We start from the raw sequence: 18,723 nt of genomic DNA, 5'->3' as shown, positions 1-18,723 counted from the left end.
AGCCACCTCAGTATAACAAAAGAGACAGTTACTAAGGCTTGGGAGGGTTTCTACCTACCTACCAGATTATCTTTCTCCTGATCCTGTTTCTTCAGATAGTTCAATACAGACATCGTGTCTTTCTCCATTTTATACTGCTGTCTCTTTAATTCTTCATTACATCTTGCCAGTCTCCGGGAAGTATCACGATACTCAATCCTAGAAAGTTCTGTGACTTCCAGCCTGGCCTCCCAAAGGGAGGCATTGGCCTTGGCTCTCTCCACAACAGATTCCTCAAGTTTTATGATCTTCCTGCACAGGAAGAGGACATCAACAGCATATAACTATTTCTCTACTATATTAGTATTACACCTTTCTCTTTATTATAATTTATTTTGCTTGGCATTTGCCTGGCACACATGAGCAAATATTGTTGGATGAATGAGTTAGTAAGAAATATTAAAAAAAAAAATATATATATATATATGGTCTATTGCCCTCAGTGTTTCTCATTGTTGATATGTGCACTGTAGATGAATGGGCAAAAATAGAAAACATATGCTAGTGAGTTCTAGGAATGTGACAAGCCATTGGCACTTCCAGAAAATAAAAGACTAACCATGCAGTTATTTTTTTTAATCACACTGTAGTATACTTATATTAATACACTAGGGGAAAAATTGCAAATAAATTTGTATATTGGGCTGTTATCTTAGGAAGAAGAAAAAGAATATTCCAAAATGATAGTAGTGGTTATCTTTGGATAATGGGATTACAAGTGGGTTTGTTCTGTTTGACTTACCAGATTTCCTAAACTCTCTGTACTGAGCAGGCTTTACTCTCTTAAACAAATTACTGTATAAACTTTTCAAAGATCCCTTGTGGTCCCATATATAGTGCTGTTGGACAAGATGTATGATTCCAGCGTGTCTAGGAACCACTAGGGTCATCCAATAAATGTAGTAGCAATCTAGCAGCAACTCCAAACCTGTGAAGCTTTAATGCTAGAGCAATCTTATCCACTTCAGAAATTCTCATCATTTGGGGAAATCTGAATACTCAAATTCTTTATGTTTTCCTTCAAACCAAAAGGAATCCTTGAAAAGGCCCAAGGAATTACTTCAATCACCCAGACATCCTTCAGGATGTTTAAGTGCCTCTCAACCACACAGCTGAGATGATCAGGTTACAGGCAAAAAATAACGAAAACAGAGCACTACAGCACAGTTCTCGAGGGGACCGGGTGGGGTGTGGGGAAAGATCCAAGCTGAAGCCTACAGGAACAGACATCTTAATTTAACAAATATTAAGCTTCTTCTATGATTCCGACACTCTTCCAGGTACTAGAGATAAGGTGAATAACGCTTAGTGCATTATTTGGGTCTTGAGGAGGATTTCCCAACTACTAATATTCTGAGCCACATGATTCTTTATCTGGAGTGGGGCTGGAGGTTGTTAATGTGCACTGTAGGATATTTAACAGTATCCTTGGTCTGATAGCTTAGGTGGTAAAAAATCGCCAGGAATGCAGGACACGCCGGTTCGATTCCTGGGTCAGCAAGATCCGCTGGAGAAGGGATCTTCTCCACTCCAGTATTCTGGCCTGGAGAATTCCATAGACTGTATCATCCACGGGGTCGCAGAGAGTGGGACACGACTGAGCGACTTTCACTCGGTCTCTTATCCGCTAGAGGTCCCCAGATGTGACAACCAAAAATGTCTCCTTGACAAACGTCCTCGGGGAGTCAAAAATTAACCCCCTCCCCAGCCAAGAATCACTGGTGGCGAACAGTGCTGTCCAATAGAACTTTGTGACGTTACCACTATCTAGACTGTCCAATACAGCCACCACTAGCCACACAGGCCCACTGAGTACACGCAATGTAGCCGGTACCAACGAGGATCTGAATTTTTAGTTTAATTTTATCGAATCTTAATAGCCACACATGACCGGTGACACTATTGGACAGCACAGGTCTAGAGGATATCCGACCTTCAATTCCAGTGTCAGAACTAACCCTTCCTCCTCACTTTTAGATCTTTTCCCCTCCACTTATTTCATTCGGTCCTCAGTCAGTCAGTTCAGTCGCTCAGTCGTATCCGACTCTTTGCGACCCCGTGGACTGCAGCACGCCGGGCCTCCCTGTCCATCACCGACTCCCGGAGTTTACTCAAACGCACGGCCGTTGAGTCGGTGATGCCATCCAACCATCTCATCCTCTGTCGTCCCCTTCTTCTCCCGCCTCAGCCTTTCTCAGCATCAGAGTCTTTTCAAATGAGTCAGTTCGGTCCTATGTTACTTCAATTCTTGGGGAACTTATCTGCCTCCTCGTTAGTACACTCCACGTGGGCAGGGGCTGTGTCTAAAAGATTTCAGGGTCCCGAATCTCAACACTCCGGTCTTAGTTGAAGCGGTGGGGGGTATGGCATGCTTTTGGGGAATTTCTGAGCAACGGAGCCGTCCTTCTCAGAAGGTGGGAGAGCAAGGGGAGGGTCCGGGAGGGTAGCGGGGAAAGGGCGCCAGTTGGCCGGGGCCTGCGAATCTCCGGAGGGCAGGCCCTGGAGCAGGGACCCCAGCGTGGCTTCCCCTTACTTCTTCTTCTTGTCTTTATCTTTGCCTTTGTCTTTGCCCTTCCCTTTCTTTTTGTCCTTCCCCTTAGCCGGCATCCTGGCTTCTCCGGGGGCTCAGCTGCCGTGGTCTTGTCTCCGCGCCGCCCAGGCCCGGCTTCGTCTCCAAGGACACCACCAAGCCGCGCAAGTAACGATCAGCTCGAGCCGTTGCCGGCGCGCAGAGAGCGCACGCGCCCGTGACGTAGCCCCGCCCCTTCCCCGCCCCCCGGGGCCCAGTCCACTGGCCAGGCGCGGGGGGCGGGGCGGAGACCGGCTGAGGGCGGCGGGCGGCCGCGCCGTGGTGGCGCGCGCCCGGTGAGTGTGCGAGCGCGGGCGCGCCGGTGCATGACTGGGGTCGGGGCTGGGCGGGAGAGGAGGCCGGAGGCGGCCAGACCGTAGAGGCGCTCTCCCCTGAGGAGGCTGGACCCGCCGCGCCCCTTTCGTCGGAGCGTCGCCTCCGCCGGGTTCACAACGTTTCGCTTCTTGCCCGCGCGTCCTCTCCTTCCCTCGCGCCGCAGCCAGCGTGGCCGTGGCCGCCCAGCTCTCGGCCCGGCTCCGCCCCTCCCGAGGCCACCTGGCTCTTTTGGTTTCCTTCTCCCTCTCCTGGCTCCTAACCCTTGCTGGTTCTGTAAGGGACGGCGCAGCCAGCGGGCTTCCCAGGCCAAACATGTTTCGATGAGGCAGTTGAGGACTTGTCCGAGGGTGGTGGGTGGTTTGGAGGGTGAGGCGGGCGGGGCGCGGGTATCGGGGAGCCTGGGGGTCGGAGAGGCTCCGGGGCCTCGTGGAGAGCCCTTGGAGAGGAGTATCCCGGTGTCAGGTCCCTTTCTGTCCTGTCGCTGCCGTCCCCAGATTCCCATTTGCTAATAACCTGCGCGTGCTGCCCTCCCTTTTCCGCGAGTCGCGTGAAGTTGAAAGGTCTGGCCTTTTGCTGTGTTGTTTTTGTTTTGGTGTCGTCACCTCCCCTCGCCCCAACCAACACCGCGCACACCTGTGAAAAGGAGTAGTACTCAAAAGGATGGTTTGCGTTTTTTCAGAGGAGGAGCTCTGTGATCATGCCTTCTTCATTCAATGAGTTTGTCTGTGAGTCACCGAGGAAGACGGGATTCTGGGGGCCGAGACAACAGTTAGGAAACTTGGGATTGAAGCTCTGCTGTGCATTAGTCTCCCTTTCAAATTGAATGTAAAAATTTCCTTAAAAGCTTCATTGTGCATCTTCTCCATTTCTCTAAGGAGAAAATCCCTGCAACATTTCTAGATGTCTCTGATTCAAACCTTCCCCCTCCCCCGCTTTTTTTCCCAGCTACGTCGTTGATGTTTCTGAATTGAGTGGTTAAGAGGGAACTTGCTGATTGTTAATATTAATAAGCACTGAAAATCTTAGCCATGCCATCTGCTGGCATGATGGTGGCTTACTGTATTCCTGGTGCTTCCCCCTCGCCCCAATTTGCATGACACACTTCCGTGGGTCCATGATGGAATTACCATACATTGAAGAGGTTTATTCTGATATAGAATCTATAAAGTTATGATTGATTTTATATGTCTGCGTGTTAAGTCACTTCAGTCGTGTCCAACTCTTTGCGACCCCATGGACTGGAGCCGGCCAGGCTCCTCTGTCCATGGGATTCTCCAGGCAAGAATACTGGAGTGAGTGCCCTTCTCCAGGGGATCTTCCCGACCCAGGGATGGAACCCACCTTCTCTAATGTCTCCTGCATTGGCAGGCGAGTTCTTTACCAATTTCTTTACCACTTGATATGTCCAGGGTTCTGAAAATGTACCCTGCTGATAACTTGCAGAAAAGAGAGTGTAGGATATCTCCTATTAGAGGCTTTATATTTAGAATTCATTCTAAAAAATTGGTTACTGTGAACCTGAAAGTCAGTCCAAGTCATCTGTTGTCTGTAGACTCATTTATAAACACGAAAACTTGACTGTAGTAAGATTATTTCTTAATATATGTGCATAATACTTTAGTTGCATGTACTTCTTAGTTATTTTATCATACAAAATAAATTTTTTTTGACTTTAAGTTTGGCTTTGCAGTTAAAACTGTTGTGACTTGAATATGGCTAAGAGAAATGCCCAGATTCACAGTGTAGTAGAGGTAGTTCTAGAATCTACAGTCTTCTGAACCTCTGCATTCTCTGCCAAAGAACTAGATGTTATTATTCAATCATCCATTTGTAAAAGTAGGAAGTATTTAGCAGTTCATCTGGTAGTGTTTCCTTTCATACATTCTTGTAGTTTTACTATGAGGTTTATTTCATTGAATAAATTTGCTTTGTTTTATTGTTTAGAATGCTAATGCTTTTAAAAGTTGGGATAAGCACTTGGTATTTTTTTGACTTGGTTTTGTAATTCTTTTTTTTTTCTTTTTCCGCCCAGTGTGCTTAGTTCCTGGTTAACACAGAAATGCGGAGTGTCTTGGCCGAATCCTCACGCAGACAAGATCATTATGGTCCTGGTAGGTAGGGCAGGAATCTGAATGTAAGGTAACATCTCTGCTGTCTTAAAGCTGTAAATGTGCTTCTTTTGCTCCGGGGTTGTTTTGTTGTTGTTGTTGTTGTTTTCCCCAAATTGGATTTTCTGTCTTTGCCAAATAATATCAACTTTTCTGTTGTCCCATTGATTCTAATATCACTAACCACACTTGATTCTAACCACACTTGAGTGTGGAGTTGCTCGAAAAGCCAAATAAGAACTTAAGACTATATCTCAAAATTATTTTAAAACTACATATTGTTCTTTCTTTTTTTTTTTTTCTTCCAGTAGCTCCAAAATTAGGTTTACTCTATAAAGGCATCTGTAACTTTATTCCGGTTTAGCTTGGAGACCGAGTTTCTGACACCAGATTCTCAGCTTCTCTGTCCACCTATGCAAATCAGATCTCAGAGACAGAATTTTGGGTGAAGTAAAAAAGAAGAGCTTGTTGCTTGGCCAGGCAAAGGGGGACACAGCAGGCTCATGCTCTTGAAACTATGTGTTCCAAAGTGGGGAAGATGGTGACAAGTTTTATAGTAAAAGAGGATGTGATCAGCTCGTGGACATTCTTCTGATGGTTTGGTGGTGAGTTGGTAAGTAGTCAACATCCATCAGCCTCAAGTCTAACCGATCTGGCTTCTACATGCTCGTGGGCAGCATATCATAACTTCTCCCACCTGGAGGGAGTTTCAGTATCTGCAGAATAGCTCAAAGATATCTTTGCGTATATCCATTGATGGGAAACAAGACTTTGACCCACAGCTGCTTCTGGCTGTTTAACCCTGGTCTCACGTTCTCTCCCTTCCCTAATTAACAACTTCTTGAATCTGCCCCTTGAAACTCAGGGAACGTCAAGGAGGGTGAATGAAGGCTGTCTCTTATAATCAAAGAAATGGGGAACACAGAAAGGCCTTGTGCCCAGGAGCCTTATAGGGCCCTGCACAGTACCATTTCTACTCGTAAGTCATCCTTGAAATTGCCTGATAGCACTGATGCTATTCTATAAGTTGGAGAAGCTAGGTGAACCATTTCTGATCTTGTTTTTACACAGCCTTTAGAATCTTGAATAAATATATTGTCATCCAAACTCTATCTGAAGGAGACTCACCAATATTTCTGAATATTATGGAGGATTAGTTAATTTCATCCTACTTTTTCATTGTATTTTGTTGTTGCATGCGTGCATAGTCAGTCATGTCCAACTCTTTGCAACCCCAAGGACTACATTCTGCCAGGCTCTTCTGTCCATGGGATTTTCCAGGCAAGAATATTGGAGTGGGTTGCCATTTCCTACTCCAGGGGATCCTCCGGACCCAGGGATTGAACCCATGTCTCCTGCATCTTGTTGCAATGACAGGCAGATTCTTTACCACTTAGCCACCAGAGAAGCCATATGGTACAAATAAAAGATTTAATCTTATAAATTTTCAGGGTTTTTTTAAACATTCACTGTTTTATTTACATACAATATCTGTTGCCGCAGATAATTATTATCTATTGACAATTTACTTGCAAAATGTTTAGTTTTTATTGTCCATTCTGAAAAACCATTACACAATACTTAAATTCAGTTTTTTAAGAAAGGTTATATACCCAAATTTCAGGTCCACTTATCTGCATTTTTCATTTGATGGGTCTGTCCAATTTTCATTTGTTTAAAAAATATTTAGTAAATACCAACTGAATACCAGGCTCTGATAGCTCGAAGGGTACAGTGGGAACCAAGACAGGGCCCCAGCCTTCAAATGGCCTACAGTCAGGTGTATAAGATGCTGACCTGATCATTGATCTCTGAGACTATACAACCTCAATTGGAAGCTATGCATCTCCACCAAGCAGTGATGAATTAGGGGAGATGGTATGAACTTTAAATGCTACAGCATTTTGGAGGCATGAAAGACTGTCACAGGAAGTTTGCAGGAGGAGGTAGGCTGAAAGTAAAAGGGAAGACTTTCTGGGAAGGTGAAACAAATGAGCAGAATCTGTGTGTTTGAGACAGAGTGTAATTTAACCAGAGCTGTGGTTCCCACAGGATGGTCCACACACCGGTAAGTGTCAGCATCATCTGGTAACTTGTTAGAAATGCACATTCTCAGCCCCCACTTGAGACCTACTGTGTTGAACTGGAAATCCTGACAGTGAAGTCTGCAATCAAGTTACATATTTTAACAAGCCCCACAGGTGATTCTGATGCTTGCTTAGAGCAAAGTGTTCTTGTGTGAAAGTAGTGGGCAAAAACTTTGGCAGAATAGCCTGGGACTTAGAAGGACTTAGAATGTTAGGCAAGTTTTTTATCCTACAGAGCAAGGAGTCACCAACTTGTAGCTTAAGGACTGGATTCGGCCCATAGATATGTTTCATTTTGCCTGCTTGGTGTTTTGGGTTTTTTTTTTTTAATGGTATTAGTTGTCACTGGCATCTCACTCCAGTATTCTTGCCTGGAGAATTCTCTGGACAGGAGCCTGGCGGGCTGCAGTCCATGGGGTCACAAGGAGTCAGACACTGAGCAACGAATACACACATTTAAAAACCGGATTCTACATAGAAATCTGTGCTCTTGGCTTATCTTGAAAAAATCAGAAGACCTGACAACATACTAGGCCTGTATTTCATCATGGCAGCAATTTGTGGGAACAGCAAGTAACTTCCCCTTTAGATGGGACATGTGCTTTCCAGTTTGCACAGTCCCTACCACCTCCTGTTGATTACACCCATCTTTACTCACTTACATTTTCCGCCTGGCCCCAGTAGGTATTTTAGTATTTGAGTTTGTAACTTCTGTTATGGGCAGTGGAAAATTGAAAGTTTTTAGAAGGAAAGTGTTTACGATTTCATTAATTCATTCAATAAACACTGATGAATTAAAAATGTATTACATGCCAGATTGTTCAGTGTTGAAAGGTGAATGAATCCCTACCATGATATAGTTACAGTCTAGTGGGAAAAACGATGCAAATAACATTTTAGAAACAGTCGTGTATGGGTTTGAGAAGAGAGACTTTGGTGACTGGAAGACCAGTTAAAAGGCTATAGTGGTCTAAAGTCTGAAGTTGATAAAGGCCAGACTTTAGATAATCAGTAAGAGGCTAGGAGGGAAGAAAGAGAAAGAGATGGGAAAGATACTGCAAAGCAAAAATCTCTTGATAAGAGATTGGGTGTGAGAGAGGAGAATGCAAAGATGATGAAAATTTTGCATCATAAATTAGGAAACTTGTGGTACCATTAACAGGAATAGGAAATTAGGGAATCCATTTAACTCTCTCTTAACTGGGCAGGGGCACTGAGGAAGGGGGTTGTTTGGAGATACCAATTTGAGGTGTCTCTTGTTTTGAGTTCGGGTATTGGCATGTACACAATATGAGTGTTTTTAAAAAGAAAACTTAATAGAACTGTGGTCAAAATTGCATGTGTAGTGTTAGATGTCACTCATTACGTTCTGGGAAACCAAGAGAATACCTGGAGAAGTGTTAAAGTTGTTTAATAAAGGTCTTGTAAGAGGACCTGTATTAAAAATAATTGCTTTGGAGGCCCTATAGTTACAATTTATTACATTATTTACATCCTCTTTTGAATGTACAGTTTTCAGGTTTATGTTGCATTGTTAAGTTTAACTTTCTATTTCTGAGAGAATAGAAGATACTGTATAAACTCAGTGCTTAAAAGACATTTTCTGAGTATCAGAATTTAAGTCATAATTGGCTTATGAGGTAGTTCAGGCGTGAGGATTGTCATAGCTGTTGCTATGTTGAGATAATAGCCCAAGTCTTTCCTCTTATGATCTTATGTTTGCAGTACTTGATTCCCTCTGCTTTTACTGTGGTAAAATATATGTAACATAAAAATTGTCATTTTAGCCGATCCGTGGTGTAATTACTTTCACGGTGTTGTACAGCTATCACTGTTCTCTATTTACATTTTTCATCACCCCAGCAGAAACTCTGGACCTGTTAAGCAATAGCTCGCATTCTCCCCTCACCACAACCCCTGGTAAACTCTAATCTACTTTCTGTTTCTACAGATTTGCCTTTTCTAGATAGTTCATGTAAGTGGAATCATATTTTTGTATGTCTCAGCATAACATTTTCAAGGTTCATGTTGTAGCATGTATCAGAAAGTCTTTGCTTTTTATAGCTAAATAATATTCCATTGTATTTGTGTATGTGTCCTATTTTGTTTATCTGTGCATCTGTTAATGAACACTTGGGTTTTTTTCCACTTCTGGCCCTTGTGAATAATGCCGCAGTGAACGTTGATGTAAAAATACTGTTTGAGTCCCTGTTTTCAGTCTTGTAGGTATGTACCTGTGACTGGGATTGACTAGGTCCCTTTTGAGCACATATTCATTTTGTAATAGAGTGCCACTCTCAGTCATATTGTGGAAGACACAACTGGTATTTGAATTCTTCACAGCAAAAAAAAAAAAACTCACAAAGTGCATAAACTCAAAAATATACTCTAGCTTTTACAGGAAGTGTAACTTGCATTCTCTTGTTATCACTGATTTTATAAACAAGTGATTTTATTAGAGTGGCTGCAGTTGTAGTTTGTATGAAAAGAAATTTTAAAAGAAGAGAAAGAGGCCAAGAGTACTAGATTACAAGTTAGGAGATTAGGTTGATGATCCACTTTCCAAAGCCTAAATAGATTGGAAATAGAAATACAGAAAGAGATAATTGTATCAAAAATAGGAAAAAAAGGAAAAAGAACTTTGCTCTTATGAGTATCTGTATCCATCTTCTACAGGTTGAAAAAGTGATACATTAGTTAAAGGAGACAAAGTGGAAAGCCCAGAAGGAAAAGAAAATATTGGTAAGTAACTTATATAAAGTAATACCCTCTTTTTCCTTAGGTTAGATTTCCTTTTATTTATTTGACCATGCTAGGTCTTCGTTGCTACATGCAGGCACTTTCTTTCTCTGCTTGCAGCAAGCGGGATCTTCTCTCTAGTTGCGGTGAGTGGGCTTCTCATTGTGGTGGCTTCTCTTGTTGAGGAGCACAAGCTGTGGGCTTCAGTAGTTGCCGCTCACAGACCCTAGAGCAAGGGCTCAGTAGTTGTGCTACACGGGTTTAGTTGCCCTGAGGCATGTGGAGTATTCCTGGACCAGGGATCAAACCCATACCCCCTGCCTTAGCAGGCAGATTTTCAGCCACTGGACCAGGGAAGTCCCATAGGTCAGATTTCTGCTTTTTTATTCCTAGCTGAGAGCTCACAGTAAATGGAAAGAGATTAATGAGCCAGTAAAAGCTGTCACAAATTCCACAGTCCTTGTTGGAGAGCTCCTCATTTGTGTAAGTTGACATAAAAGCGTAGTAATTGTGACTCTTTGATTCATGTCCCACAAAAGAGTTTTCAAAATTAGATGGTGGCAGCTTACCAAAGGAGACAGGGACATGACGGCACTGATCAGTGATAATAGATAGCATGATGTTGAGGAAAACTAGCTCAAAAGCATAGCAATCTGGGACTATTTGTTGACAGAAGGGCAAACAGTCCTCTAGTCCCCAAAGGCATCCCAAGTTTACAGAAAAATATACCTGATGGTCATAATCTTAACTCTGGACCATGAATAAAATATGTCACTTTAGGAATGTTTTTACCAAACACTATTAAAATAAAAATGTTATGGTATTTAGAGAAGACGTATCATAAAGACATATTTGAGAAAATGTACATATGTGGAGCCCCTGTTCTTGGTTTTATACATGAGATGTCATTGTAATATTTACCTTTCTCAAGTTGTTCGTTTGGATTCAACATGTTTGAAGGAGTAGCTGTTTTTCACTTAATAACAAGAAAGGGAAAATACGTTTTCACTTCTCACAAACTTCAATATAACCAGTGACAAATGGCACTGATCCTTGCAATTACTCTTCTGCAAATAAGTGCTTCCCACGGTGGATATGGGTTTGGAGGCAGAGATAGTTTATCACTGTAGAGATTCATTATATTTGCTTATTGGGGCAGTATTAATCCCCTCCTGATTAATAGTATCTTCTTACCTAAAGAAGACTTTCTACTTTTAATGAATGGGTGAAAAAAGGCCTTGTGACTTGTGAAGAAAGCGAGGCAGCAATAGCAAGAGCTTTCCCTGTACAGTGATTATTGTAGCTAAGTCAGGCCTGAAACAATGAAGAATGAGGTCATGCACTGCCTCGTCTCATTTCAGTATAAGACTCAGATGGTTCATTGTACAGAGTGGCTCTTCTTGACACATGTCTAGTAATGTTTTGATTAAAATGGAATAAAGTATAGAAAGAACTAATCTGTTCATAGGAAATAAGTTTATATTTGTTGGTAACTACCAGTGTGTGAATTCTAGTTCCTTTTGGGGAGAGTATTTGATCTTAGTGTTGGAGGGACTTTAAAAGAACTCTCATTCCACCAGCCTTCTGATCTGTGAATCCATTTGGACAATGTGATCAGATGTGGGTTGAGCCCTTGGGTCAAAATTCTCTCCCCATCACATGAGACAACGCATATTGCTGGGAAATTCTTTTTACTGTTCAGTCTCTCCCTTGCAGCTTCCATGCTCACAGGTCTTATTATAGCTCCTTGGCAATGATCTAGCAAAAGTTGTTTTTTTAAGAAACCTTCTTTTATCTAGTTAATATTTTTTAAATGCTGGTTATAAAATTTTTCTGTGGTTTTCAAATCTATGCTAGTTGTCAGTCTTAACCTTTTCTACCAAGTACCTAAGTATTAATAACTAATGCTACCATTGTGTTAGGATTTTTTTCTCTGTAAAAGTTGCTATTCTGTTAGTATAATTATTTTTACTCTTTATTTTCCTTGATTCAGTATTTAATTTTTATTATTCAGTTATTAACTGATGTCTGCAATCTGAAATGTAGTGACTCTTTTTTTCCTACTTGTTTCTACAATGATCTGACTTTTATTTGAAGTATTTAAATTTGTTTTCACTCTTAGGAACAAGCAGGACATTGTTTGAGTTGTAGTTTTTCTGACTTTAATTCTTTTCCTTAAGTAAAATATTGGAACTGTAACATAAATGGATGGCTTCAACTGGTGGGATATGATATTTTCAGAGCAGTTAAAAGTCCATGACATTTTAAATTTTCAAGGGTTCATATCATTGGAATAACATAGTTTCTAAAGCAAGAAGTATGTAAGTTGTGTTAATAGAAATATATATAAACTGTAAAAAAAAAAGCTGAACACAAAATATTATACAGATACTGGTTATAATTGGAAGTAGCCAGTCTCCAAGATGGCCTCCACTGAGCCTCACCTCCAGTATTTATACGTTTGTGTACTTCCTTGCACACTGTATCGGCATTAGTCTGTATGACCAATGAAATACAGGGAAGTGATAGTTTATGACCTGCAGGGTCATACAAAGTATTGCTGCCTTTGCATTGCCCTCTCTTGGATTGCCCACTGGAGGAAGCCAGCCACCATATTATGAAGACATTTAAAGCCCTATGGAGAGTCCACGTGGGAAGCAACTGAGGTGTTTTTCTAACAGCAAAAAAATCAGCTTGCCAGCCACCGAGGTGGGTCCTCAGCTTTAGCCAAACCTTCAGATGACTGCAATCCAAGCCTGCATCTTGACTACAATATCATGAGAGACCCTGAACCAGAACTGTCCAATTACACCACTCCCAAATTCCTGAACTACGAAAACTATGAAATAATAAATGTCTGTTGTCATTCTAAGCAACTAAGTTTTGGAGTTGTTTGTTGTGCAGCAATAGATAACTAAGGTACAGTATTCTGAAATACTTACTGGTTTTATATGTGGAAGAGAATCTGGACAGTGTAAAGAGTGCTTACTATCGTCTGTGTCAGGTGGCTTCAGTCATGTTTGACTCTGCAATCCAGTGGACTATAGCCCGCCAGGCTCCTCTGTCCGTGGGATTCTCCAGGCAAGAATACTGGAGTGGGTTGCCATTTCCTTCTCCAGGGGATCTTCTTGATCGAACCCATGCCTCTTAGATCTCCTGCATTGACAGGCAGGTTCTTTACCACTAGCACCACCTTATAACAGTTTCAACAATTGAATGTGTTTGGTTAAAGAAGTTCAGTTTAGCTATCAAACTTACAGATTCAGAAAAAGAAAATTATAGTTTCTCCTAATACAGATTGAAGGTATTCATTAATCATTATATTCCCTCTTAAATGTTCGTTTACTTATGAAAGTATTCTCCTTTTTTATGTCACTTTGCAGTTTATTACTATGTCACTTTTTTTTTTAATTGGAGGATGATTGCTTTACAATGTTGTGTCAGTTTCTGCCATACAACAGCTTAAGTCAGTTATATATATATATATATATATTCCCTCCCTCTTGAACTGCCCTCTCCCCACCCATCCCATCCCTCTCAGTCATCACAGAGAGCCTGGCTGGGCTCCCTGAATATACAGCAGCTTCCCACTAGTTAATCTGTTTTAGACATGATAGTGTTTATGTGTCAGTGCTACCTATTGTTATTTCTGATTGAACACCTTCTTGGATACCCTTCTAGGTGCTTGGGTTATATCAAAACAAAACAAAAAAAGATTTCTGCTCTTAAGAAGTTTATATCAGAGAAACACAGATAGCAAGCATAGTAAATAAGCCATCTAGTGTGTTAGAATTGATGGCTCAGATGGTAAAGTGTCTGTCTACAATGTGAGAGACCTGGGTTTGATCCCTGGGTTGGGAAGATTCCCTGGAGAAGGAAATGGCAACCCACTCCAGGACTCTTGCCTTGAAAATCCCATGGACGGAGGAGTTTGGTGCAGGCTACTATCCATGGGGTCGCAAAGAGTCAGGCACGACTGAGAAAGGAGGTGGAAGTAGGGGACACCTGAGGGAGGTGGTTATAGGAGATGTCTGTAAGGAAACAGCATCTGGACAATAAGTTGATCAAGTGAAGGTTTGGGAAAAGATGGTTCCAGAGAGTGGGGACAGCTAGAGCAAGGCCCTAAGGCAGGAGCATGTGTGACATTTAAGCACAGAGGTCAGTGTCGGTGGCGCAAGTGAGATGAAAACCATTAATAGTGAGGTCAGAGATAATGAGGTGGGAGGCAGAGCAGATGGATCCATGAATCCTGTTTGGACCTTGCTGCCCTGAGGGAAATGGGAAGTGATTGCTGGACTTTGCAATAGAAAGGTGTGTTAGACTCTAGGGGAGTGAGGGTAAAAGCAGAGATCCAATAGGAGAATGTTAGAATAAATTGCATGAAAGATGATGGTGGCTTGGGCCAAGGCAGTGGTGGTAGAAGTAGTCAGAAACAGTTAGATTCTGGAAACGTAATAAAGGTGGAGCAGCAGGACATAGATTCAGAAGTTCTTGGTCATACAGAGGAGAGAGACCAAGCTGCTGTGAGATTTTCACATCCTGGTGCCAGTCTGACTTCCAGCTAATCTCTGACTATCCTTCTCAGCCCTGTGCTCTTCCCCACCGGACAGCCACCTTTCCCTGGTGCCATATCAGCTGACCCTCCTGTGACCTAGCAGGTAACACTGCAGCCTCTAGAATTAGACCATCTGAGTTTGATTTCTGACTCTCTTAATTGCTGCGTGGTCTTGAATTACTGAAGCCTCAGTTTTCTTATTTCTAGAATGGGCATGTTAGTTATAAAATCTGCCTCACAGAGTGGTATTGTGAGATCAAATGAGATAACCCATGTGAAATACTTCACATAGTGCTTGGCAGATGTTAAGATCTCAATAAACGATAGCTGTTACCACCTCAGGTTGTTTTCCTTTGGCTAGTCTTTCCTCTGCATTAAGTGCTAACCTCCCTGTAATCTCTTCCGTTCTAATCTATTCTTTGTTTTCATTTTGTTTCTCAAGCTTTGACAAGAAATTCTTGAGGAAATTTAAAAATGAAATCAAACTATCCATAATTTCCTTGCTGTTTTCATCTTTCTATAGTCCCTCTGTTCTTTGTCCACATGTCTCTCTTATTTATGTAGTTCTGTTCACTTTTTGTAATCAGTTCAAATGTCATCTCATGATGCCTTTCCTAATCCTCTACGTAGATTTAGTCATCTGTGCATTGGGCTCCTTTACCATTTTAATGATTCACTTAAAAAGATGTGGTTATTAGATAAGTGAGTGGAAGCTACCAAGGCTCCCCACCCTGATTCTTACATGTAACTGCCAGATTCATATTTGTGACACTCCCTTGCTCAGAATTTTCAGTGGCTTCACATCGCCTGCAAAGTCAAGTCTGAATTCCTTAGCTGAGCATTTGGTGAATTCTACTATCTGATATCAGTTTGCCTTTCCAATTTTGTTTTCTACAACAGTCTGGTCTATTTGCTGTCCCTTGGGTTTCCTCCATCCTCTCTACATCCAGGTCTTGATTCATATTTTATTTTTTTCCTGAAAAGCACTCCTCCTATGCCCTAATTCCCCTCTTCATTACCCTTCTCAGAAGCTTCCCCTTTCACAAAGATTTCTCTGACCATGCCAGCTCGAAATAATCTCTCCCTGCTTTGAAATCTCAGAGCATAGAACTGTGCTGCTTGTCACATTTTAACTTCACAAAGGTGATTAAATTTTTCCTGTTTACTGTAGTCTCTTCAAGGGCAGATCTAAGATGTTTCATCTTTGCATGCTGTACTTATAAGTAGCATTAGGCAACTGATCATTTCTGGAATGGCTGAATGATTACATATGTGAATAAAAAGACTTCTAGAACAGCGCTCCTGTGGGCTGCTTTGGAGGGAATAAAGTTGGGGATGTGATACTTAGCCATAGTAAGACACGGGGAAAAGTGGTACTCCCTGCCCCAGTGCTCCTGTCTGCAGATACCATCAGGCCAACTGTCCCAGGTCCGTTCAGAATGTATTTACTGAAGTCTGACATGTTCCAGGCTCAGTAATTGGCTTTAGGAGTACGAAAGCTATTTCTTTCCTTCCCCTATACACCCTTCAGAGAGCAAGGTGTTCTGGGGCTGTGGCCCTTGGCCCTTGGTATCGGATCTGTAAGTCCTAAGTTATATTCTCAAATGAGGCATTGCTCACTGTGCTGAGATCTGTCCCAGACTTACCCAATTAGACCCACTTTGGTTTTGTTTTGCCTAACTTATAGTCTAGGTGTTTGGGCTAATTCATTCCCATCAGCTTACTGTTGAAAATTTTCATTCAGTTACATTTTAAGTTTGCTTTATGTTCAATTTTTACTTTGTTAAAGTCAACTTTGCTGTGGAACTCAGAAGAATTGGCAGTGGGAGCTTCTACATTTCAGTGTTTTCAGACTTTTTGGTAGACCTTCCTAATCGCCTCTCTCATTCCATTATTTTACACTGTTGGGAAATATGTTAGTCAATAGTGATATTTGCTTAAGGAGGGAACAGAAAGACATTAATAGCAGTCAGGTGTCACCAGGAAAACAAGTCCACTCATTTGGAAATCTGATTTGATACCTCCAGAACAATTCTTTCTCACGCCTGTCCTCTATTCTGTTACACCTCTCCATTCCAGCCATACTGAACTTGTAGTAGTTGAAGTTCTCAGAATTCTCCTGTGTCACTTCCATCGTAATTCCTGCCTCTGATTCAGGACTGAGCTTATACCTCTCATCCCTTAAAAAGCTTCCCACTCCCATTCTCTTTCTGTGATGAGTTACTTGTCCCTTACATCCACTCCTGCCATAAGCACAGAACTATACTTGTGCATAGTTCTGTCAGAGAACTTGCCACGGTAGAGTACAGCTATTGGTTTATCTGTCTGTTGCTTCTAGTAAGCTGAAATCTTCCCCAGGAGCTGGGTCTGTATTTGAATTGTCTTTTGTATCTAGACTTAAATTGAAGAAGGTAGAGGAAACCACTAGACCATTCAGGTATGACCTAAATCAAATCCCTTATGATTATACAGTGGAAGTGAGAAATAGATTTAAGGGACTAGATCTGATACACAGAGTGTCTGATGAACTATGGACGGAGGTTCATGACATTGTACAGGAGACAGGGATCAAGACCATCCCCAAGAAAAAGAAATGCAAAAAAGCAAAATGGCTGTCTGAGGAGGCCTTAAAAATAGCTGTGAAAAGAAGAGAAGCAAAAATCAAAGGAGAAAAGGAAAGATACACCCATTTGAATGCAGAGTTCCAAAGAATAGCAAGGAGAGAGAAGAAGGCCTTCCTCAGGACAAAGAAATAGAGGAAAACAATAGAATAGGAAAGACTAGAGATCTCTTCGGAGAAGGCAATAGCACCCCACTCCAGTACTCTTGCCTGGAAAATCCCATGGATGGAGGAGCCTGATGGGCTACAGTCCATGGGGTCCCTGAGAGTTGGACATGACTCAGTGACTTCACTTTTACTTTTCACTTTCATGCATTGGAGAAGGAAATGGCAACCCACTCCAGTGTTCTTGCCTGGAGAATCCCAGGGACAGCAGAGCCTGGTGGGCTGCCATCTATGGGATCGCACTGAGTCGAACACAACTGAAGCGACTTAGCAGCAGAGATCTCTCCAAGAAAATTAGAGATAGCAAGGGAACATTTCATGCAAAGATGGACTTGATAAAGAACAGAAATGGTACAGACCTAACAGAAGCAGAAGATATTAAGAAGAGGTGGCAAGAATACACAGAAGAACTATACAAAAAAGATCTTCATGACCCAGATAATCACAATGGTATGATCACTACCCTAGAGCCAGACATCCTGGAATGTGAAGTCAAGTGGGCCTTCGGAAGCATCACTACAAACAAAGCTAGTGGAGGTGATGGAATTCCAGTTGAGCTATTTCAAATCTTAAAAAATGATGCTGTGAAAGTGCTGCACTCAATATGTCAGCAAATTTGGAAAACTCAGCAATGGCCACAGGACTGGAAAAGGTCAGTTTTCATTCCTATCCCAAAGAAAGGCAATGTCAAAGAATGCTCAAACTACCGCACAATTGCACTCATCTTACACACTAGTAAAGTAATGCTCAAAATTCTCCAAGCCAGGCTTCAGCAATATGTGAACCATGAACTTCCAGATGTTCAAGCTGGTTTTCGGAAAGGCAGAGGAACCAGAGATCAAATTGCCAACATTTGCTGGATCATGGAAAAAGCAAGAGAGTTCCAGAAAAACATCTATTTCTGCTTTATTGACTACGCCAAAGCCTTTGACTGTGTGGATCACAATAAACTGTGGAAAATTCTGAAAGAGATGGGAATACCAGATCCCCTGAACTGCCTCTTGAGAAACCTATATGCAGGTCAGGAAGCAACAGTTAGAACTGGACATGGAACAACAGACTGGTTTCAAATAGGAAAAGGAGTACATCAAGGCTGTATATTGTCACCCTGCTTATTTAACTTCTATGCAGAGTACATCATGAGAAACGCTGGGCTGGAAGAAATCAGGCTGGAATCAAGATTGCCGGGAGGAATATCAATAACCTCAGATATGCAGATGATACCATCCTTATGGCAGAAAGTGAAAAAGAACTAAAGAGCCTCTTGATGAAAGTGAAAGAGAGTGAAAAAGTTGGCTTAAAGCTCAACATTCAGAAAACAAAGATCATGGTATCCGGTCCCATCACTTCATGGGAAATAGATGGGTAAACAGTGGCTGACTTTATTTTGGGGGGCTCCAAAATAACTGCAGATGGTGACTGCAGCCATGAAATTAAAAGACGCTTACTCCTTGGAAGAAAAGTTATGACCAACCTAGACAGCATGTTAAAAAGCAGAGACATTA

General features: G+C 41.9%; 2 protein-coding genes across 2 annotated transcripts in view; one reads left to right on the top strand and one right to left on the bottom strand.

Moving 5' to 3' along the window:
- Window positions 1-2,646, bottom strand: part of BBOF1 (basal body orientation factor 1) — a 29,213-nt gene extending 26,567 nt beyond the window's left edge. Inside the window, exons 1-2 of the mRNA XM_052647236.1 lie at window positions 2,573-2,646; window positions 63-291 (exon numbers count right to left, since the gene is read on the bottom strand). Of these exons, the coding sequence (XP_052503196.1) occupies window positions 63-291; window positions 2,573-2,646 (303 nt within the window). The remainder of the gene's footprint in view (window positions 1-62; window positions 292-2,572) is intronic.
- A 211-nt stretch (window positions 2,647-2,857) lies between these two features.
- The window catches only part of ENTPD5 (ectonucleoside triphosphate diphosphohydrolase 5 (inactive)), a 31,265-nt gene continuing 15,399 nt past the window's right edge, over window positions 2,858-18,723 (top strand). The window contains exons 1-3 of the mRNA XM_052646277.1: window positions 2,858-2,904; window positions 4,977-5,055; window positions 9,816-9,881. The gene's annotated coding sequence lies outside the window, so the exon portion shown is untranslated. The remainder of the gene's footprint in view (window positions 2,905-4,976; window positions 5,056-9,815; window positions 9,882-18,723) is intronic.

The sequence above is a fragment of the Budorcas taxicolor genome, chromosome 10 (genome assembly GCF_023091745.1).
Source record: "Budorcas taxicolor isolate Tak-1 chromosome 10, Takin1.1, whole genome shotgun sequence".
Taxonomy (NCBI): domain Eukaryota; kingdom Metazoa; phylum Chordata; class Mammalia; order Artiodactyla; family Bovidae; genus Budorcas; species Budorcas taxicolor.
This window is presented reverse-complemented; position numbering and strand designations above follow the sequence as displayed.